Source organism: Podarcis bocagei (assembly GCF_964188305.1).
Source record: "Podarcis bocagei genome assembly, chromosome: 1".
Taxonomy (NCBI): Eukaryota; Metazoa; Chordata; class Lepidosauria; order Squamata; family Lacertidae; genus Podarcis; species Podarcis bocagei.
In genome coordinates this window covers 44,865,751-44,887,633 of record NC_138125.1, presented here as the reverse complement: position 1 = coordinate 44,887,633, position 21,883 = coordinate 44,865,751, and the positions used below count along the sequence as shown (strand labels likewise).

Sequence of the window (21,883 nt, the reverse complement as noted above, 5' to 3'; positions counted from 1 at the left end):
GAGGGACACAGAGGGCCAGAGCGCCGCCCCTCCTCTTATCGCCGCCGCGCGCTCCGCCCCCGTCCCGCCCCCGGCAGTTCGAGGGGGGACCACGGTAGCCCCGCCTACCGCGCGTTACGCCTGCGCAGAACGACCCTCCGACCTTCTCGGTTGCCCTGATCGGTCTGATTCTGACGTCACCGTGGGCGGTTTCTAATCGTTCTCTGGGGAAAAAATACCAACTCCAGTCCACAACGGCGGTTATATCTACCTTATATTTGATGAACTTGGCATAGGCATTTAAACAATATTACACCATTCTGTGCTGGTTAGCCTCGAAAGTGTTGAAAGGTAGCGGGTTCCCCCCCCCCCAATTATTGTTTACTTTCCAGTCTGGCGAGGCGCAAAGGACTGTGGGAATTGTAGTCTGGCGCTTACGCCCTCCTAGTGGTTGCGCAGGCTTCCCGGTCTTTAAGCTAGTCATGCATTCATTCCTATGTGAAGTCCTGGAAGTCCTCGTGAGTGGAGGAGCTGTGAAATAATTTTACGTTGCTGGTTTTCAAAATGGCCTCAGCTTTCCTAGGCGAGAGGAAACTGCCCCTTGGCTGTAGTGTATATTTCTATTTCTATTTTATTTTATTATTCATTAAATTTGTATACCGCCCTATACCCCATAGATCTCAGGGCGGTTCCCAACAATATATAACTTAAGCTCTTAACTTTTTCCTCTGCTGACAGTGTTTTATTTCAGGAAAATGCACAAGAGTTCTCAGACAAAACGTAATAAATAGTGGCTATTCTAATCTTGGTGTTGATAGGCAACAATGCCCATGGCCAAAATTGTTAATCTCCTGACTGAAGGGGCAATCCTTTCACATCAGTCTCTTCATGAGGTGCAGCTACTTTTAATAAGATCAAAGGCAGAGGAAGCAACCTGTTATACCATCATGGCTCACTTCTAAGACACCTTTTTGTAAATTAAGACCACAAAAAGCTCCTCAGCTTCAAGAGTATTTAAAAGCTTGCTGGAAGCCTGCAGTGGGGGAAAGGGAGAATTCTGGTTATCTTGCAGTCTGCTATATTTGTGTGGTGAATGCGGAGCAACAGGTTCCTATAATCTTGCAGTTTTCTTGGTTTCTATGTTGGGTGTGGTGTGACAGAGCATTTCATGGTTTCTCTGCCAGCCTGATCACTTGCATTTGGCTACCAAGGCTGTGGTCCTATCCCCACTTGTTTGGGAGTAAGTTCCTATTTAACTCTATATGGTTTACTTTTGAATAGACATATAAGATTGCTATCTTATCAATATGTAGAAAGCAATTCTTATTGAACTTAATAGGCCTCATTTTTTAGTAAATCTGTTTGGGATTGTTCTGAAGTTGTGCTGAATACAGCCAAGAATCTCACATACATCTTAATGCCTTGGTATTTATTATTGGATTATTTTATCTTTCATGCTGTTTTATTGTAGCTTGCCCTGGAAGAGTGAGCTAAAAGCACATTTGAGTAAACATCTTTATAGACTTGAATTCGTCAGAAAAACCTAGATCGGTATAGCCCACTCTTCCACCTTAATTTCTTTAAACCTGCAGTTTTCTAGATTTTGGACAAGCTAATGTGTCTTCTTCCCACTGCCTTTTCATACCTTATTGTGATAAAGTTTCAAGAACTGTGACACTCAAGAGCTGGTTTATAATCCTTGTGACACTAGTTTGTCTTAAATTTATTTTTAGAATTAAAATCTAATATGGATGTCATTTTAACCCCTTGGTGCTATGTGTATTGATAAAATAAATTGAGATGAAATGAGTGCCTAAAGCATATTTCAAGTTCAGCAGAATGTAAGTTTAAGGAGTTGTAAAAACTACGTATGTATGCATGCATTTTATACATAAGCAGCATGTCAGTAATTTCCTCAGTTTGCTTTTATCTTCCTGCCTTTGAATTCTTCCTTCAAATTCTATACGCAATAGACCAATTGCTGGTATCAAAGTGGCAATCTTATAAGATTATTCTTCCTCAGAGATTTGCCAGACCCCAAAATAGAAAACAGTGTCTCTGTATTCTGAAATAGGGTGTGTCATTACTTACAAAACAGGTTTTAATGGAATAACAAACTTTTCAAATACATTCTTCAAAGTCACAAATTCCTTGCAGGCCTACCTGGGGGCTCGAGTGACTGATAATGCTGCTCTTTGTTTTTGCCTTAGACTGCAAAAAGTAAGCAAAACTTTAATTACATATGCACAAAACTGCAGTGATAGTGGTGGGAATTGATCTCAGGATAATGAAAAGTGATGTGATAAGCATTTGATTCTTTTAAATGGGCAGACTTGCTAGTTCCCACGCATTAAAATGTTGCAGCTGTGCATAAATACCTCTTTCCATTTTAAAAATAGGCTGTAGTTTTGTTTGGCAAAAGCAGGGGTCGGCAAGGTTTACCTCACCTGGGCCGGTTCACTCCAGCGGAGATCCCTCTGTGAGCCAGATCACACATGCCCGCGATTTCCGGCATCTGCGTCTGTGCAGACACGATTCTGGCATACTCTCCCAATATCAAGGGGTAACACATAGGATTGGCCAGTGCCAAGGTGAAGTGTATTAAATAATACCAGTGAAATCACCTTAATCCACCTTTAGAGCAGGTGTATTAAAGATACAAATTTGCTCAATTTTAGTTTGCTCAAATTGTTTCCATAGCCCACTACAGGTGCTAGCTGATTGCAGTGTCCAGTATGTAGAATTGCACTGTTATTACTACAAATTGCAAATATCCAAAATAGCTGGATTTAATGACTAACAGAACTAACCATGTCTACTTTTAAGTAGGTCCTATTAACGTCAGTGGGGTTTACTTCCAGGTAAGTGGGTTTAGGATTGCAGCCTTAATGTTTTCTTTCTGCTCACACTGGAGTAGTCTTGAAGTGTTTGACTTTTTCTGCAACATTAGCCACTTGTTTGACAAGCCTTTTTACATTTAATTTTTTACTGTGCAATCTGTGCTCTGCAATGTCACTTTGTAGTAAATTTCTCCGCCTGGATTTTTATGATACCCTATTCCGTGGGAAGCCTATTACCGTATTTTTCTGTGTATAACACGCCCCCATGTATAAGACGCCCCCTGTTTTGGGGGACTCAAAATTAAGAATATGGGGGGAGATTGCCCCTGTGTATAAGACTACTTCCCCTTTTTAACATTATTTTTTAGTAAAAAAACCTAGTTTTATACACGGAAAAGTACGGCAATTGAAATATTTTTCTTGCTGCAGTTCTTGTTTACCTTACGCAGTTTATCTTTAGTGTCCCTGTTAACTGTAGAATAATTTTTATAATAGTACTAATGATAACTTAACAGAAAGCTTTTCTGTTTAGTTTCTTATTTAGACTGAGCACCAGATTCCTTGAAGGATAAAAAACATAATGGATCCTAGCAGCAATTGCCATTTCCTTCATGACATCCTGAGGAAAACTGTGAAAATCACACTGAAATGTGGCACATTCCAAGGGGTGCTGCAACATGTGGATTCCAGCCGAAGCATCTTTCTGAACAGAGGTTCTACATTTGTTTTGAACTAAATAATTTCTATTGGAAACTGTTTTTTCAACTATTATTAGGGGAGATCCTTGAATTTTCTAGAAGCAATGGTCTATGGATTAGAAGTGTATGTTGGTCTCTCTAATGGTTATCAAATGATTCATTATAAAGCCTCTGAATAGCTGTCAGACAATGAGTTATTATACTCAAAATTTACAAAAATCTTTAGCATCGGTATATCCCTGTCTCTCAGAACTTTTGAAAACTGATCATTTTCTTTACGTCAGTCTATGGGCATCTCTCCACTCTTCACCCCGACGTTTCCAAATTTTAGATCTGGCCCGCAGGCCACCAGTTGGTCATCCCTTTTCAATACAGCCAGCTGTTAGTATTTGGGTGTAATAGTCAAAATAAATTTCTGCATTGAATATCCTTGGAATGCTTACCTACACAATTTGAAATGTTAAAAGCAAAAGGGTTACAAGGGGTGCTAAATAGAATTGCTCCTGTGTTCCAGGACTGCATGAAATACTAGCCCATACAGCTCTTGCTGTTCTTCCTTAGGTTATCTAGGTGATGGTTATTTAAGGTATGTGGATGCTTGATGTTACATGCATATGGAAAAATCCAAATAAAAGAACAAGTATATTGGTAGTATTTCACTGATAGTAGTTCCCTGTAAAAAGGTAAAGGACCCTGGACGATTAAGTCCAGTCAAAGGCGATTATGGGATTGCTTCAGGCTGGGAGAGCCAGCGTTTGTCCACAGTCAGCTTTCCAGGTCATGTGGCCAGCATGACTAAATCGCTTCTGACACAATGGAACACTGATGAGTGCCAGAGTGCACATAAATGCCATTTACCTTCCCGTCGCAGAAGTACCTATTTATTTACTTGCACTAGTGTGCTTTCAAACTGCTAGATTGGCAGAAGCTGGGACATGAGCAGATTCAAACCTCCAACCTTCCAGTTGGCAAGTGGTTTAGATCACAGCGCCACCCACGTCCCACATTTACCCTATGTGAGTATGTAAAATGCAGCATAATCCTTTTAAAATTTACTCAAAGGTAAGCCCCATTGAGGTAATTTGACATATGACCAAATAAGGGTGCATGGGATCACAGCCTAATTTCATAAATAGCCCAAATTCCAAGAATCTTTAGAACCAGGGAATGTATTGGATTACTCAGTGCTTGAGGTGTATTCCTGGCAGACGGAGTTGCAGAACAGCATTCCTCTCTTCTGCCTTCAGTGGTATTTGCTGTCATTTCCTATTACTGCAAAAATTTGATCCTGGATAAGCAGGAGGTAGGTTGTATTCTTAGTTGCTGGTACCCAAGCACCATGGTTTAGGGGATTTAGCTTCCTAAATCAACACCCATCTGGAAATGCCAGATAGAAAGCTGTGTTGCTTTTCTGCAGCAGGCTAACACAGAGATCAGTTATAGAAGACATTGGAATCAGCATTCCTGATTTTACAACCTGAGTATAATCATGGTGCCTTTCTAGTACTCTAGTTGCACCAATCAGCAAAAAATATTTTTAGCAGAATATTAATAATAATAATAACAATTATTATTATTATTTTATTTATTTATACCCCACCCTCCCCAGCCAGAGGGCTCAGGGCAGCTAACACCAATAAAATTACAATAAAACATAATGGGGGGGACAAAAAAAACAAAGAAAACAGTTTATTAAAATACGGGTGAAAATACAATTTAAAGTGCAACCTCATTTTAATAGTAGCCAATAAATCAAAACCATAAGGGGAGGGAAACGTAAGGGTCAGACTGAGTCCAAACCAAAGGCCAGGTGGAACAGCTCTGTCTTGCAGGCCCTGTGGAAAGATGTCAAATCCCGCAGGGCTCTAGTCTCTTGTGACAGAGCGTTCCACCAAGTCGGAACCAGTACTAAAAAGGCCCTGGCCCTAGTTGAGACAAATCTAACCACCTTGCGGCTTGGGACCTCCAAAGTGTTGTTATTTGTGGACCTTAAGGTCCTCCGCGGGGCATACCAGGAGATGTGGTCCTGTAGGTACATGGGTCCTAGGCTGCATAGGGCTTTAAAGGTCAAAACCAGCACCTTAAACTTGACCCTGTACTCCACTGGGAGCCAGTGCGGCTGGTAAAGCACTGGATGAATGTGATCCCGCGGCAAGGACCCCATAAGGAGCCTCGCCACGGCATTCTGCACCCGCTGGAGTTTCTGGATCAGCTTCAAGGGCAGCCCCGCGTAGAGCGAGTTACAATAATCAAGCCTGGAGGTGACCGTCGCATGGAACACTGTGGTCAGATCAGGGCGAGAAAGGTAAGGGACCAACTGCATGATATGGCGGAGATGGAAAAATGCCACCTTTGCTGTGGCTGCAACCTGCTCCTCCATGGAAAGGGAGGCATCAAAAGTTACACCCAAGCTCTTGACAGAAGGCGCTGGCACTAATTGAGCCCCCGCAAGAGATGGGAGTTGGCCCCCCAACCCCATGTCGTCCCAACCCAACCAGAGGACCTCTGTCTTCGAAGGATTTAACTTCAACCAGCTCCCACACAGCCATCCAGCCACAGCTTCCAAGCATCTGGTCAGTGTGCCTGGGGCCGAGTCAGGGCAGCCGTCCATCAATAGATAAAGCTGGGTGCCACCAGCATATTGATGACAACTCAGCCAAAAACTCCATAAAGATATTAGCAACATTCCATAACCGCAAATAATTCCATTGTCTTCCCTGGATGCGGGTGGCACTGTGGTCTAAACCACTGAGCTTCTTGGGCTTGCCAATCAGGTCAGTGGTTCGAATCCCTGTGATGGAGTGAGTTCCTGTTGCTCTGTCCCAGCTCCTGCCAACCTAGCAGTTTGAAAGCACACCAGTGCAAATAGATAAACAGGTACCGCTGCAGTGGGAAGGTAAACGGTGTTTCCATGTGCTCTGGTTTCCGTCACGGTGTTCCATTGCACTAGAAGCGGTTTAGTCATGCTGGCCCCATGACCTGGAAAGCTGTCTGTGGACAAAGGCCGGCTCCCTCGGCCTGAAAGTGAGATGAGCGCTGCACCCCATAGTCGCCTTTGACTGGACTTAACTGTCCAGGGATCCTTTACCTATACCTATTATCACTGAAATGCTTTTGGCAGTAGCTACCCACTTTTCTCAAAATCTGCTTCTAGCACAGCACATGGATCTATTATGTGCCATCTCAAGGAGATTGATTAGATTTCCAGAGTTGTTTATTTAATGCTAAATATACAATATAATAACAAGATTTCATTTACTGTACTGAAAATTCCTTAGCAGCTGTCTGCAAGTTAAGCTTCTTAAAGTTGCCCTACTAAATTCATTGGAAGAACACTGGAATGCAAATGCTTTTAAGATTTATTTACTTGGATGAAATGCAGGTGTTTGTGCAACTTTTATCACATGCAAGAGAATTTCAGCAGTGTTGGCATATAAAGCATTAAATATATCCATATTTTATACAGCCAAAAAAGGCTAATCTCAGCTGTGCTGTATAAATTTCTCAATAGCTGGCATCCTTTGATGAATTCCAAAGCAATACCTTAAGCAACTGATAGGGTAGAATCATCTCTCACAGTTACATGTGCAGACATCTGCTGCATTTTCTGTACCGGTTACAGCAGAACATTATGTTTTTTGGCATGAATTTATTCATTTGTTTGTTTAACAAAATCTATATACCACCTGATTGTAAGAAAACCTAAGTGGTTTCTAGCGTTTTATTATGCTAAAAAGGATAAATATTCTAAGAATTTGATTCTTCACATAGCAGTCTGGATCCCTCATATTCACTTTTTCAAGGAACAAGCAACTTTTTATTGTCTAGATTTCTGTCCTGCCTCGTTCTGTAACTTACAAAGCAGCTAACACTAGTAAAAATAAATAAAAATAAAAAGCAAATAAAACAAAAATATAGATTAGACAGGAAGATTAAGTTGAACAGGACAGAAAGAACCGAAATCATAACTAAACTAAATTCCATTAAAATACGATAGGCCTTGTCAGGTGCCTAAAAGATAATAAGATGCTTGGCAAACATAGTTTAGGAGGGAGTTCCATAATTTAGGAGGCACCACAGAAAAGGCTGTTTTCTGGTGGTTACCCACAAACCTTAGACAGGAAAAACAGTCTAAGAACAGCTTCCAAAGAAGGCCTTGTCCTGACAAAAATGTAGGTTGCTCTGGAAGAATCACTTAATCACATTCTTGTCTATTGGAATAAGTATGACTACTCTGAATAAATATATTATATATATAAAAAAGTATGACTACTCTGACTCATTTGGTGTGTAGGTTGCAATCTGAAGACCTGAAGCTGCAAACACCTACATAGGGTGTTAGGCCACACTGATTTAATTTATGATAATAATTTTATTATTTATACGCTGCCCATCTGACTGGGTTGCCCCAGCCATTCTGGGTGGCTCCCAGCTAAGTTTTAAAAACACAACAAAACACAAAACATTTAAAAACTTCCCTATACAGTGTTGCCTTCAGATGTCTTCTAAAAGTCAGATAGTTGTTTATTTCCTTGATATCTGACGGGAGGGCATTCCACAGGGCAGGCGCCCTACCTAGTTCCCTGTAACTTCACTTCTCATAGTGAGGGAACCTGGAGACCCGAGGTTCTACTCCCTTGGTTTAGTTCCTCCTGTTGTTTTTAATGTGTCTTTATTTTATTATTATTTATGTGGAATACATTTTAATTCATACTCTTCTCTGAGATCCTTTGGAATGAAGGGCAGGCTAAAAATAATATAAATATATATACAGTACTTGGCTTTTAAACTGCACCATTTTAAACAGGACAGTAAAGAAATATCATAAAACAGATTAGCTCAGTATAGTGCTACAAAGCACCTTAAAGAAATAGGATTGATGCACACAATTTAAAAAATCCTCAATGTACTGTACATTAGCTATACTAAAAGTATGGTGCCCACCTAATTATGAAGAAGCAAACTATACAGTGAGCAAACTGTTCAAAGGTTACAAGAAAGCTTGACAGTTGGATGATTTTCACAGAATTCCACTCTGCTATGTTCGCCAGTGATGTTTTATATCTCATGATTCTTAATAATAATTATAATCATTATTTATTATTTATACTCCGCCCATCCGACTGGGTTTCCCCAGCCACTCCCAACAGATTAAAAAGAGAATAAAACATCAAATATTAAAAACTTTTCTAAATCCTTTTTGCTTTGGTTAAAGGGCATGACACTTACTTTACTGTATTTTGTTTACTTCAGTTAAGAACTTGGAAAGTGGCAGATATGTACCAGGAGTAAAGATGTTCTTTGGCCATGAAATCGTCAATGGTGAGAATATATATATTTAGTTATACTCAGAAATTCTTGGTTGGCTTTAATGCCATCTGAGAGTTCTTTTTGTCCCACCCCTTTTCAAATGAGGTTCCCTACTCAAGGATGCCTATGCATGAACGTAGCCAGGATTTTTTTTGGGGGGGGGGGCAGGACTTTTGTGAGGACGGCAAAACCATTGTGATTGGTCAGTTTGTTAAGTATTTCTATTGTTTTACTTGATCTACTCCCCCTTGACTATCCCCATGTGCCTACATCTGTTTCAGTGAAATTTACAAATATATGTGCAATTTTATTACAGTGAGTAGCACCACAGGATTCATAAAATGCTCTGGAAAAGCTGTAATAAAGATCTGTTGGTCACATTTCAACACATTACACAAGTTAATTCCAACATTTTACAAAAATGCATGTTCCATGAAAAGCTAGAAGTCTGTTTGCATATCCTTAAAGTCAATACATGCTAACGTATGATCTGAAGCTTTGATGGCAGTACAGTAGATAGTGGAATGATTTAAGCATTAAATAATGGATATTTCATGTTTGTGATCACTATAATTAGAATCATCACCATCAGTATATTTTGTATGTCTCTTTGCTATGGTAGAACAGCAGCTCATAATGTTCAGAATAAAATATAACAACATTTCAAGATAATGCATTAACACTTACAAAACACAACACAGTTTAAACAAAAAGTCACAGTACTATTAATAGGGCAAACAAACATATCATGTTAGTAAACATTGAAACAATGCCTAACAATAAAATACAAAGCATCCAAACAGCATCAAAAACAATACCCCCTGCAGGAAGAGTGGGGAAAGCAAGTGGAAAAACTCTTCCTTGTTGGTTCCAGCAGACCCTGCTCTGTAGCAATGAATTGGTGGCTGCTAAGGTATTAAGTTGTAAATTAGGAAATAGCTTGCTCAGAGCTTGCCTGTTCCAAACTGCTCTCAATCTTAGGCTGCAAACCTCTCTCCTTGGAGTAAGCCCCTTTGAACAGAATGGGATTTACTTTTGGGTAAACTGGATTATACAGTAAGTCTTCTGTTTGCAATATGGTATAATAATAATGACTTACCCTACACAGTTATTGATAGATTACAGGCAAAGCTCAATAAAAGCATTTAGTAAAAGCTCTGAAAACTATATGGAGGAGGGGTTGACATGAAAGCATTTGAAGGTCATCTTGTAAACCCGTAGAACAGACATTTTCAGAAGCTTTTGCCCTGCTCTCTTTGAAATGTACAGCTTTTAAGCCTTACCTCAAAGCCTCTGTTTTAAAAGGACACTTTTATTCCTGTGGAGGCATCACACACCCATTACCCTTGCAACCTTTCCCGCCCTTGCCTGCTGCTGAATGTCTCGCTTTTTGTCATGGGAATGATTCTGCTCTATTTATTAATGGCTGCACTCAGCCAGCCTTACCAGGTTGGTCTGGCCCTCCGAGCATAGGCCAAGTCTAGGAATTTCCATGTTTGGCACAGTTTAGACAAACCTTCGTTAATTCTAACTTTTGCTAATTCTACCAAAATCGAAAATGTGTGCATGGAAGTTGCAATTGTTATTTAGGGACATACTAGAAATCCTTCATAACATTTTCAAACTTGCCCTTCATTGGTAAGATTCAAACCAAATTTGGGGTATGGGAGGAAAACTTATGTAGGGTTGTATTAAATGAATGGGCCGCCCAGCAGAGTCTTAGGGGCTGCATATTCTGCAGCCTTTCTCAATTCAGTGAGCCCTGTTTCCTTTCTCTCACCCAGCCCCTTCCCTGTTTCGTTCTCAAATCCTTGTGCACTTCCCATTCTACCTTCTCAAGGACCTTGCTTTCAGATCCTGAATAGGCAGCCTGTTGTGGAGAGCATAATAGTAGTGTAATACTAGCTGCTTTTCTCAATAGAGCCAAAGTGGTTTTTGGAGAGATTCTGTAGAATAGGCCAGTGTAACTTCTGTCCTATTTCCATGACATGTTTGCATTTACCGTAATTTAACCCTCTTAAGAGTCATGCTATGTATATTGTCCTGTAGAATGAGTGCCTCTTTTCCAGCACATTCCAATCTTGGTAGCTTCCTTTCTTCTTGGGAGTCATGATTGCATTCTTCATTTGCCAGTAGAGTTTTTGGCCTATCTTCAACTTTCTAGGTATTGTGTAGTTCCTCATTGAAGGCAAAATCTGTAATTGGAGCTGTATATTCATGTTTCAGTGGAATTAATTGATGACTCGGAACAACATGCTGCAGAAGGAAAGACAACTCCTACCAGGTACATATGAAGAGGTTTATCATCAAGGATCACTGGTGAAATATTAGGATAAGTTAGGTGGAAAATCTTATATGTATACTGATTCAGCAAACTAAAGCAGTCCAGAAGCCTACTACTAGCAAGATGGCTGTAATCTATTGTTCCATAACCTTCTACAGCATAGCCTGTGACCTTTGCACATTGCCTCTGTAGTTCTTAATTTAAAATAACCTCTGTTTCTGAGTCCAGCTTCTCATTATTACCCTTCCTCCACAACTGAAATAATATTTTGTGTTGGGGGCAGGGTGAGGAGTGGCGTGGTTCCATGTCATGTGAAAAAACTTGAGCTAAATTTCAGGGAATCTCCATTCAGAGGTAAACAAACATTACTTCTACAAGCAAGCAATTCCAGCTAGGATTGATATCTTATCTCTAATTTTGCTTGCTTGGATTCTACTATTTTTCTGCTGATGAGCTTCCCTTCCTTACTTCTAGGGTAACCCAGAATAACCTCCTGACCTGAAGCCCATAGGTGTAGGCAGATGCCCCCCCCCCGCCCCATCAAGTAAATAAATAAATAACAATTATTAACTAAAAGTAGAATTTGACAGATTTTTCTGAGCACTTTTCAAAAGAAAGTAATTTAAAACGACTGTTGTTGAGACATTTCATTCCAAATTTGCTAGACAGAGCCAGATAGAGGATGATGACAGGTGGGTGCATTGCCCCCACTAACACAAATCCTGGCTTTGCCCATGCTGAAGCCCCATTGCCGAAACCAATTAAATTAACCAAGAGCTTTAACAATTGCCAGTTCTTTTGCAAGATGTGAATGTTTGCATAGGAAATCCTTGCTGCATGTAGAATAAAATGCCAAGAGTTTTTATGTTTACATTAGTTAAAATGTAAGATGTATTCTGTCCACAATTTTACCGTAGCTGATCATGACAATTGATCAGGGCACCCTTAATGATGTGTTGCACAGGGAAGCTCCATCTACCCAAGTGTCTGCAGCAGACAAAGGAGAACCACGGAAGCAGAACACACAGAATCCTGATTCTCTTTCTCAGGACACTCATCAGCTCAACCTGGGTAACTTCAGGTACAACTTTTCAGGTAGCTACCAGAAATTCAGCTTAATATCCAAGCAGCAAGTCATAATCCCATAATTTTTATGTCATCAACTTGGGGCTCTATTTGTTTGTTTATATGCTCCCCACACTTCACATTAAGGTCCCAAGGCAGATTACAGCAGTAAAAACAACTTTCAAGTATAAAAACATAAAATATTAATAGCCCAGGGTAAAGAGGTGTGTCTTCAACCTTCTCTGCAAGTTGTACAATTAAGGTGCCAGATGCAGCTATGTGGGTATGAAGTTCCATAGCTTAGGGGATGCCACAGAAAATGCCCTCTTCCGGGCATACCTCTACCCATCTCCTGTCTGCTTGCCCAGGCACTTTTTCAACCATTAGCATAGCCTAAGCCATGTGGAAGGTTAATCAGCCCTTGAGAGTATTCAGCAAGCAATTAGCCCAGAAATCCAGTTCAGTAGTTTATTTACAGCTGTGGATAAGATAATGGGCAAAATGGAATATTTGTGGTTAGTGCTGTAATTGCTTGGGTGGAAGAGAATTCCTAGGACTCTAGATTCAACTGGAAATTACCGTATTTTTTGCTCTATAAGACTCACTTTTCCCCTCCTAAAAAGTAAGGGGAAATGTGTGCGTCTTATGGAGCGAATGCAGGCTGCGCAGCTATCCCAGAAGCCAGAACAGCAAGAGGGATCATTGCTTTCGCTGCGCAGCGATCCCTCTTGCTGTTCTGGGGTTCAGAATATTTTTTTTCTTGTTTTCCTCCTCCAAAAACTAGGTGCGTCTTGTGGTCTGGTGCGTCTTATAGAGCGAAAAATACGGTATATGGAATGTAAAAATAATATGGTCGCTGTAATACAGAAAGCCTTAGCTTTTATTTCCTAGCCTTCAAATGCTTAATTTGGAAACTGTATCACTTTATATCATTCTATTCATGTCATGGAGCAGTAAGAAAAAAGGCCTTTTAATTACAGTTTTGTCTTGACAAAAGAGGATCCAGAAACAACCTGCTTTATAAGAGATTTATGTGTAACTTGCTGTTAACAAGCATTATAACCAAATGTTTTGAAGAAAGGGTTGCTGAGTTAATCAATTTATTTTATCTGTTTTCGAAGTATTGTTTCATGTCTCATCACAGTTTACCTTTTTCGTAAAGGAGAAAGCGTAGTGTATTTTTTACAATACATATTTTACAAACGTATACTGTGAGCATAGGCAAGAAAAAATGTTTAGTATGGTATCTTTTTAACTGCAGATCAAGACAAAGGGGAGGACATAGAATATGTTGTTGTTGATCAATTTCAGAAGCAGTTTGGTTCTGCAGTGAGTATAATATTGTTACTTTTACTTAAGGGTGTTTGTTTTGGTTGCTGTTCTGGGAAATTGTAGTTTGGCCAAGGATTTCTAATGGAATACCCAGCACCAAACTACTTTTCCCAAGGTTCATTGAAAACTCTGACCAATCACCAAGTGGTATAAATCTAATATAAATCTGAATGTTTAGAATTCATCATTTGTTAAATTTGTTTCCAATTTTTCCACTAAATGATACAGCAGTGAGCAACAGTAAAATCCAAAATAATAATCAAATCAGAAAAGAGGTATGTAAAACATAAATCAATAAGAACAACAGCCAGTTGAACAAATTGCAATATTTACAGTGATTAGCTCAGTTTGTTAGAACACGATGCTGATAATGCCAAGGGTGCAGGTTCGATCCCCATAAGGGACAGTTGCATATTCATGCATTTCAGGGGGTTGGACTAGATGATTCTCAAGGTCACTTCCAACTCTGATTCTATGAGAAAGTCAGATTGTGCTTGAATAAAAGCATCTTTGCCTGTCTGGCCAGAAGAAGGTCATCCAAGAAGATCCTCAGAGATTCTTCTCTGACAAGGAGTTTCAGAATTTCTCTCCTTTCTTGCTCTCCTACATGCTTCAGATGTTGAGAGGAAAACAGGAAGCCTCTCCTGAGAATCTTGAAACACAGGCAGGCTCATATGATGGAATGCAATATTTCTGATAATCAGACCAAAGTTGTGTTGGACTTTGTATGTTATAACCAACACTGAATTAATGCCTGGAAATTTCACCAGTAGCCATTGAAATTATTGCAACAGGCTTCTTGTAACTTGTCCTGGTCAATGGTATGGCTACAGTGTTCTGATATATGCCTTGAATGACTATGTTGGTTGGCACTTAGAATGTGAGGTGCTTGAATACATCAGTATAAACTGTTGGAAAATCTGGCCATAAATCAAAAGTACAAGTCTTAAATCACTTGTTCAGACTTGTTGTTGGTGGCTCTTGCAGGAGTGTGTGTGTGGTGTCAAAAATCTAAAATTTTATTACCAATTCTGAATTAATAATTTTTAGTAGATTATTTAAATTGTATAATTTGCCCATAGATGAAAGAACAGCATCTTAACATACCACCTTGGGGTAAGCACAGTACAAAGGGTATATTGTTACACGAGAAAATAACCTAGTAAACACCATCTAGGTGGGAAACTTTTGTTAGGCTGTAGAATGTCTTACACCTAAAACTTCGTATTTAATGGCATTGTCTGAATAAACACTAGTAATGCTCAAGGAATGGAAACCGTGGGTTATTTTTATCTTTACACTTTGCTGATTATCCCTTGTTTCTCACTACCTCCGATGTATGCTGGGTGTGAATTTTATGTTTGTCACAAATGAGGCATCATGTTTTCTGACCTGTCTTCTTCACTCTCCTTTACCTAGTAGTTTCTCCCCTTCTCACTAGATGGTGCACATCAAAAAGCAGAATGTTTGTAGTGTAGCAGCAGAGGGTGTCAATTTGTGTCGCCATGGAAAACTCTCTTGGCTGCAGGTGAGAAGGAATATTTTATAAGCACTTAACATTGCTATTTGGAACCTTTGGGCCGAAACGTTTGATTTTGTGTTTCTTAATCAGTGGTCTTCTTATAGCCAAGAGATACCTAAGAGGAACAAAGAATATGCTATATCTGGGGTCTTCAGTATAACTCCCCTTTTTCTTTACTGTGTTGTTATGTAGCCCTTTGTTAACATACACAAATATATTCCTGGGGCCCTCGAGAGTCCTTTGGGACCTTCTAAGCCATGGGTAGCCAAACTAAGGCCGGGGGCCGGATCCGGCCCAATTGCCTTCTAAATCCGGCCCGCAGAAGGTTCAGGAATCTGTGTGTTTTTACATGAGTGGAATGTTCACTTTTATTTAAAATGCATCTCTGGGTTATTTGTGGGGCTTGCTTGGTGTTTTTACATAAGTAGAATGTGTGCTCTTATTTAAAATGCATCTCTGGGTTATTTGTGGGGCATAGGAATTCATTTTTTTCCCTTCCAAAATATAGTCCGGCCCGCCACAAGGTCTGAGGGACAGGGGACTACCCCCTGCTGAAAAAGTTTGCTGACCCCTGTTCTAAGCAGTTCAGAAGAACAAACCCTCTAAGTAGATTTGCTTCCCCTACTGCTTGAAGGCAGGAATGCATTCTGGAAGGAAGTATTTTGGCTTTCTTCCCTTGAAGCACCGGTTATGTTCTTACCTTCACTCAGAGCAGATCATATATCTTCTATTTGTCTTCTCTTTTGTCTCAGGTATATGTGTGTGTGTGTGTGTGTGTGTGAGAGAGAGAGAGAGAGAGAGAGAGAGAGAGAGAGAGAGAGAGAGAGAGATAGATTCTGTTAGGACAATAAGATTCATATTATGAAAATATTTTATTGCTAATATTTAAGTAAAACAGGTACGTATACTTTTTGTTTCTGTCCTGTATATTTATTATAGATTGCAACGAAGAGCAAGGTTTTCTTGTTTGACGTTTTCCTTCTGGGAGCTCGAGTGTTCAAGAACGGACTCCAAATGATACTAGAAGATCAGAATATTTTGAAAGTAAGTATTTGTCTAGCACAGGGCATCTGAGAACCTATGTAGAGAAAATGTAAAATAACATAAACATGCATTTATTTATATATTACTTTTATCTCACCAACTACTACAGTACCTCTTCCTTATTTTCTTTAGGTTATCCATGACTGCCGGTGGCTTTCAGATTGTCTTTCTCACCAGTATGGAGTTATGCTCTCCAATGTCTTTGATACACAGGTAGCTTGTTAGTTACTTGTTCTCTAACTAGATTTTTCAACACACTTCTCCTTCACATGCAGCTGCTGGGTGACCTTGGGCTAGTCACACTTCTCTGAAGTCTCTCAGCCTCACTCACCTCACAGAGTGTTTGTTGTGGGGGAGGAAGGGAAAGGAGATTGTTAGCCGCTTTGAGACTCCTTCGGGTAGTGATAAAGTGGGATATCAAATCCAAACTCTTCTTCTTCATCATCTTCATCTTCATAAAGAATTATCTTAGTTCAAGGATGTTTGTCTTCAATTTCATGTGTACAATATTTCACAGAATCTAGAAAAAAACTGAATTTGATATCTGAAGTCTGCTTGATTAATTATATACAGCTATATCATAAGAAATATGAAAGTGGTTTACAATAATATATGTAAAAAAAAATGTAAAAAAAAAAAATCAGCAATCAGTTAGCTATTATGGAAAGATGCTTTCTTAGTTGCCTGCATAAGCCTGACAGCAAAGAAAAGTTTTCTGCAGGCATTTAAAGGTTGAAACAAAAGACCCCTGCTGAATCTTCATTGGCAGAGCATTCCGCAGGACTGGGCCAATGACATTAAAGGCTCGGGTTCTTGTTCCTGCCAGATGAACCTCGCCAACAACCCTCCTGGAGAGTCTCAGTGACCGATCTTGAATGTAAGGGTTTAGGCAGTTGATGTTCTATAGAGTTAGTATGCTGTTAGCCAGTAAAGTGTGGGCATGGCATACTGATCCCTTGGCTTCCTTTCATAGGTTGCTGATGTCTTGCAGTTCTCAGTGGAAACAGGTGGCTTCCTTCCTCACCGTATCAGCTCTCTACAAGACTGCTTAATGCGATACTTGGGGATGCCTTACAGATGCATCTCTTTCATGGAACAAAGGCAGCGTGTGATTGAGGTAAGTGGGATGGAGCCATCCCATCCTTTTCTGGAAAATCTGTTCTGGTGTAGCCAGAATATATGTTATTAGCTATGGTTATGGTCCTTTAGAAACTACTTTTATGGCAGTTATGCAAACCTTGTCAAAGAGAGGGTATACTCCTTATTTGTTCATTAGTTGGATTGCCGGCACAGGACAAGGTACTGCAAACAGTAGAATAGTAGAATCATAAAATCGTAAGGTTGGAAGGGTCTCTTAGGGTCATCTAAGTCCAACCCCCTACAGTGCAGGAATCTCAACTAAAGTATACCTGACAAATGGCCATCCAACCTCTGCTTAAAAACCTCCAAGGAAGGAAAGTCCATTCCACTGTCAGACAGCTCTTACTGTCAGAAAGTTATTGATGTTTAGTTGGAGTCTCCTTTCTTGTAACTTCATAGAATCACTGGGTCCAGGGGGTATTCACTGGTGAGTTCTTAAAATAACACAAATGTGAAATAGTTGTTCTTATAAAAAGAAAAAGTAACTTGCCCCTGATATCAGTACTAGAGGCCTCGAAAATGGCCAACGATATAGCTGCTATTAAAAAGGAATCTGGGAAATTACATGCCATATAGCTTAACATCTTTTCCAGGTAAATAGGTGGAAAGCATTCCTAAAGAAAAAAGTAACAACTGTATCGTTTAAGACTTTTGCTTAAGTAGAATTAACACGGTTTCTGCAAAGATAAATCTTTCTGCTCAGCAAACTTAAAAGCCATGGATTAAGAGTTCTCTTATGGACCTACTAGCTCAGGGATCAGCAAACTTTTTCAGCGGGGGGCTGGTCCACTGTCCCTCAGAACTTGTGGGGGGCCGGACTATATTTTGAAAAACAACAACAAATGAATGAATTCCTGTGCCCCACAAATAACCCAGAGATACATTTTAAATAAAAGGGCACATTCTACTCATGTAAAAACACGCTGATTCCCGGACCATCCACAGGCTGGATTTAGAAGGCGACTGGGCTGGATCCAGCCCCCAGGCCTTAGTTGCCTACACGTGCACTAGTTGGTTAAAGGACAGGAAGCAGAGAATACAAATAAATTGATTGTTCTCATAATGGAGAGATGTGAGAAGTGGGGTTCCCAAGGGTTGGTATTGTGACCTGTGCATGCTATCCAACTAAGTCATATTTGGAGTAGTCAGTGGGTTTAAGCAACTTAAGATCTGTTTTTAGGAGGAATAAAAGCCTATTTTTCTACATAGGGCAGGAGATGGTTCTGAAAACACTTGGAATGCAAAGGTGTTATCAAGGAGTCCAGAAGGAAGTACCGTAGTTCTCTATAAACATGTTCTTGGGAGGAAAAGGGGTACAGGGAAAGCCTAGGGAAATCTCAGGAGTGGAAGGAAGATGAAGGTCTAAGAAGGGAATATTATAGAAAGAGTAAACAGGTAAAGGATAGAAGCAACGGGGAAACAAGAAACCAAAGTTCACAGATGACTAATAGAGGCTTGGTATGAAAGATGCAAGATTCTATTGGGTGCAAAATACTAGGTATTTGTGTGTTCTTACCTGGGAGTTTGTCTTACTAAATTCATTATCAATTACATCTGAGTAAACTTGCAGTTGTTGTTGTTTTTTAAATCTGATATTGCTAATACGAATCATGTTTGTTTAGCGTGGTTATAATACTTAGCATTTATATAGTATATATGAACAATCCTCAATACTGTCTTGGTAATTCTGTAAAGTTGGCCGGTATTCTCATACAGGAGATGGAGGGCTGCAGCTGAGAGTAAATTGCTAACCTAAAGTCACATGGTGAGTTCATAGGAGAGGCAAAATTCAGCCCAGTGCTTCCTGTTGCACAGCCTGGCATGTCCAAAGTCCATTTTGGGGGGCCTAATCCAGCCCGCCCTGTGGCAGTTTATCTCCTGGTGTAAAATCCTTAAAAAAGCGCAACAATTCTGGTTGGCCCTCACACATGTTCACTTAATCAAATCTGGCCCTCTTTGAAAAAAGTTTGGGCACCCCAAGAAAGTCTAAGCCAATAAGCTACACCAGCAATTGCATTTTGAACTCCAGTTTGGGAAGTGTTAGTATTAATTTTTTTCATTTTACATTTGGGGTATGTAGGAAAACCCTGAGATATGGTTTGTGCGACCCCTTCCACCTGCATTGCTGAAAGTGTTAGCTCTGGAGGCAGCATACCTCCTCCCTCTCCGCATGTTGCTACTCGATGAAATCATGTCTGACTTAACAACTTTGGTGGATGGATATCTAAATGCCTTTCGGGAAGGATCTGCAGATCCACTGGGGAGCACAGAGGTAAGTGAAACTTCAATAACTTTCAATTTCCTTATTGCTGCCAGTCTTGTTTTTAGATTTCAGAACTGCGCATTACTGAGGTTTGATGTTTGTTTGAATCCTGTTCTGCTTTCATTTTCCAGGAGATTCCAAAGCAATTCACATTATAAATCACAAAAAATTAATTGGAATTGTTTGTAACACCATCATAACTAAATGCAACAGGAACCAGCGCTAGTCAGGGAACGCCTGAGTGAAGAGAGTTTAGATCAGGGGTTGGCAATTTTTTTGTGGCTTGGGCTGGTTCACGGTCCCACAGATGCCGCAGTGGGCCAGAGTGTGTGCACGCACGCACAAACGCTATTTCCGGCGCTCCTTCTGGCATGGAGGTATGCGCAGCTTCCCACTGGCTGCAGGAGCCAGCCAATGGGAAGCCGGCCAGCGTTGTGGAAGGTGGTCCCCACTCCGCTCCACGCCAGTTTAGCACGGTGCACGGGAGCTGACCGAGCGGGTGGCGGGAGTCCCCAAGTAGGTGGCGGGGGGGCCATGAGCCAGTTAAACAACCCCCATGGGCCGCTTGTGGCCCATAGGCCTTAGGTGTCTGACCCCTGGTTTAGTTGATGCTAGTGAAACCACCCATCACTGGTGTCTGCCTAGCCTCAGTGGGAAGAGCAATCCAACCTCAGTGTTGTCTACACTGACTGGCAGTGGTTTTCCAGGCATTCAAGCAGGAATCTTTTCTAGCCTTACCTGGAGATGCCAGGAATTGAAGATGTGACTTTTTGCATGCAAAGCCAATGCTCTTATCACTCAGGCACACCTCTTTCAATACCAGATCCTTAGTATTGCATTTGATTGTCTTATATCTCCTGCCAGTCCTCTTCATATGGAAAATGGGTATTTGAAGGACTTACATGAGGAATGCGACCACAAAGAGCCAACACACACACACCCTGCTCAGAGGGGAGTGAGCCTTGAAAAAGTTGAGCTGGATCCCCTCCCAATGTCAGGGGATCCAGTTCCCTTCATCACAGTGGGTACCATGCAAGAGTAAATATTACTTGTAAAAATAAGAGTGAAATGCTAACACACACACACATCCAATAGTGTTGGGGTTAGGATGGTGCAGTGTTTGTGTCAGCTGAGAGGCACATCATTGGCGATGGTAGGGATTTATCACAACAGAGGCATCAGTAAGTGCCTGCCAGTGTTAGGCAGCAGATAGCCATTTAAATGGGTTGCTTCAGGGTGGGGATTTTCAGGCCCCTCCTTGGCATGGATCTAACACAGCTGGAGTAGAATGTATTGAGCCTTTCAGTGTTTTAGCTCCATCTGTAGATTTAACTATTCTTGAAACAGTAATAAAAAGTATACTGCAGTTCTGATCTACATGCATGTGATTTTTAATTAGATATCCTGTATGGAGCTACCACAAGAGCTTAGACAACTGGCAGATTTTTACAAGGAACGAAGAAAGAGGGCAATGCAGAACTTCCAGCTGAATGAGGAAGGTCTCCTGATCAGAAAGCAATTAGAAACTATGGGAAGAAGGGTAGCAAAGGCGAAAGAAAACCAGAGAGTGAGTACTGGCTTATTTCTTTCTAGTAGGGCAGTATCCCCTAAAACTACCAGTCCTCTCCACCTCTTGGGTCAAGATGTTCAGGACAACTCTGAAAAAGAAGACTGGCAGGCAAATCATTGTAATAATCAATGGGCGACAGTTGGTGCGAGTAATGTTGAATCTGAAGCAGAAGCAAGACGTCCCATTTGCTGTAAATCAGTACTGGGAGCATCTGAGGTGAAAGGAAGAAAACCATCTCCAGTGTTCAAACCGCAAACAAAGGTAGATTTGACGTTAGAAGAGGAAATAAAGGAATTGTTGACAGAAGGCAAGAATGAAGACAACAAATCTGCTGTTTCTGCCCTTTCACCTCCAAAAGCAAACAATTCTAGGATCCCATTTCAAGCTGTAAAGCAATCTAGCCAAACCCTGTCTAATGCTGCCATGAGTAGAAATCCCTCTTCTCAAACAACTCGTGATTACTGTCTCCAGGTTCCCACAAGACAGAAGAATGGGGGGAAGTGATTTGGCGGTTCACTTTGTCTTGCCTTCAGATTTCAATTGTCAGCTGCCAGCCCCAAGCCCTGGAGGCAAGGAGCAGAAATTGTTTCCTTTTCAAATTCTTTATTGGAAGACTTCCATTAATGGAGCAAATTCTGGAGGCAGCTGGACACAATACCCTTCATGTTGTATGGCAGTTTCCTGCTCCTATAAACACAATTGATGTTACTGGTGTTAATTCTACTACTGTAGTCTTGAGTTCAGTATTTTTTCCAGATTATTCCAAAGAACCATTGATTTTCATTCTATTTGAATGTTCCACTTATCCAACTAAACCTAAAGTTCATGTATGTGCT

General features: G+C 40.6%; 1 protein-coding gene across 1 annotated transcript; it reads left to right on the top strand.

Moving 5' to 3' along the window:
• The first annotated feature begins 148 nt into the window (after positions 1 to 148).
• EXD1 (exonuclease 3'-5' domain containing 1) lies at positions 149 to 21,770 on the top strand. The gene is made up of 12 exons (XM_081208921.1): positions 149 to 330; positions 3,352 to 3,532; positions 8,771 to 8,839; positions 11,054 to 11,111; positions 12,076 to 12,206; positions 13,438 to 13,505; positions 14,950 to 15,036; positions 15,970 to 16,074; positions 16,207 to 16,287; positions 17,048 to 17,191; positions 19,295 to 19,486; positions 20,877 to 21,770. Exons 2-12 carry the CDS (start codon positions 3,400 to 3,402, stop codon positions 21,549 to 21,551), a joined length of 1,743 nt encoding a protein of 580 aa, XP_081065047.1. The 5' UTR covers positions 149 to 330; positions 3,352 to 3,399; the 3' UTR covers positions 21,552 to 21,770.
• The last annotated feature ends 113 nt before the right edge of the window (positions 21,771 to 21,883 follow it).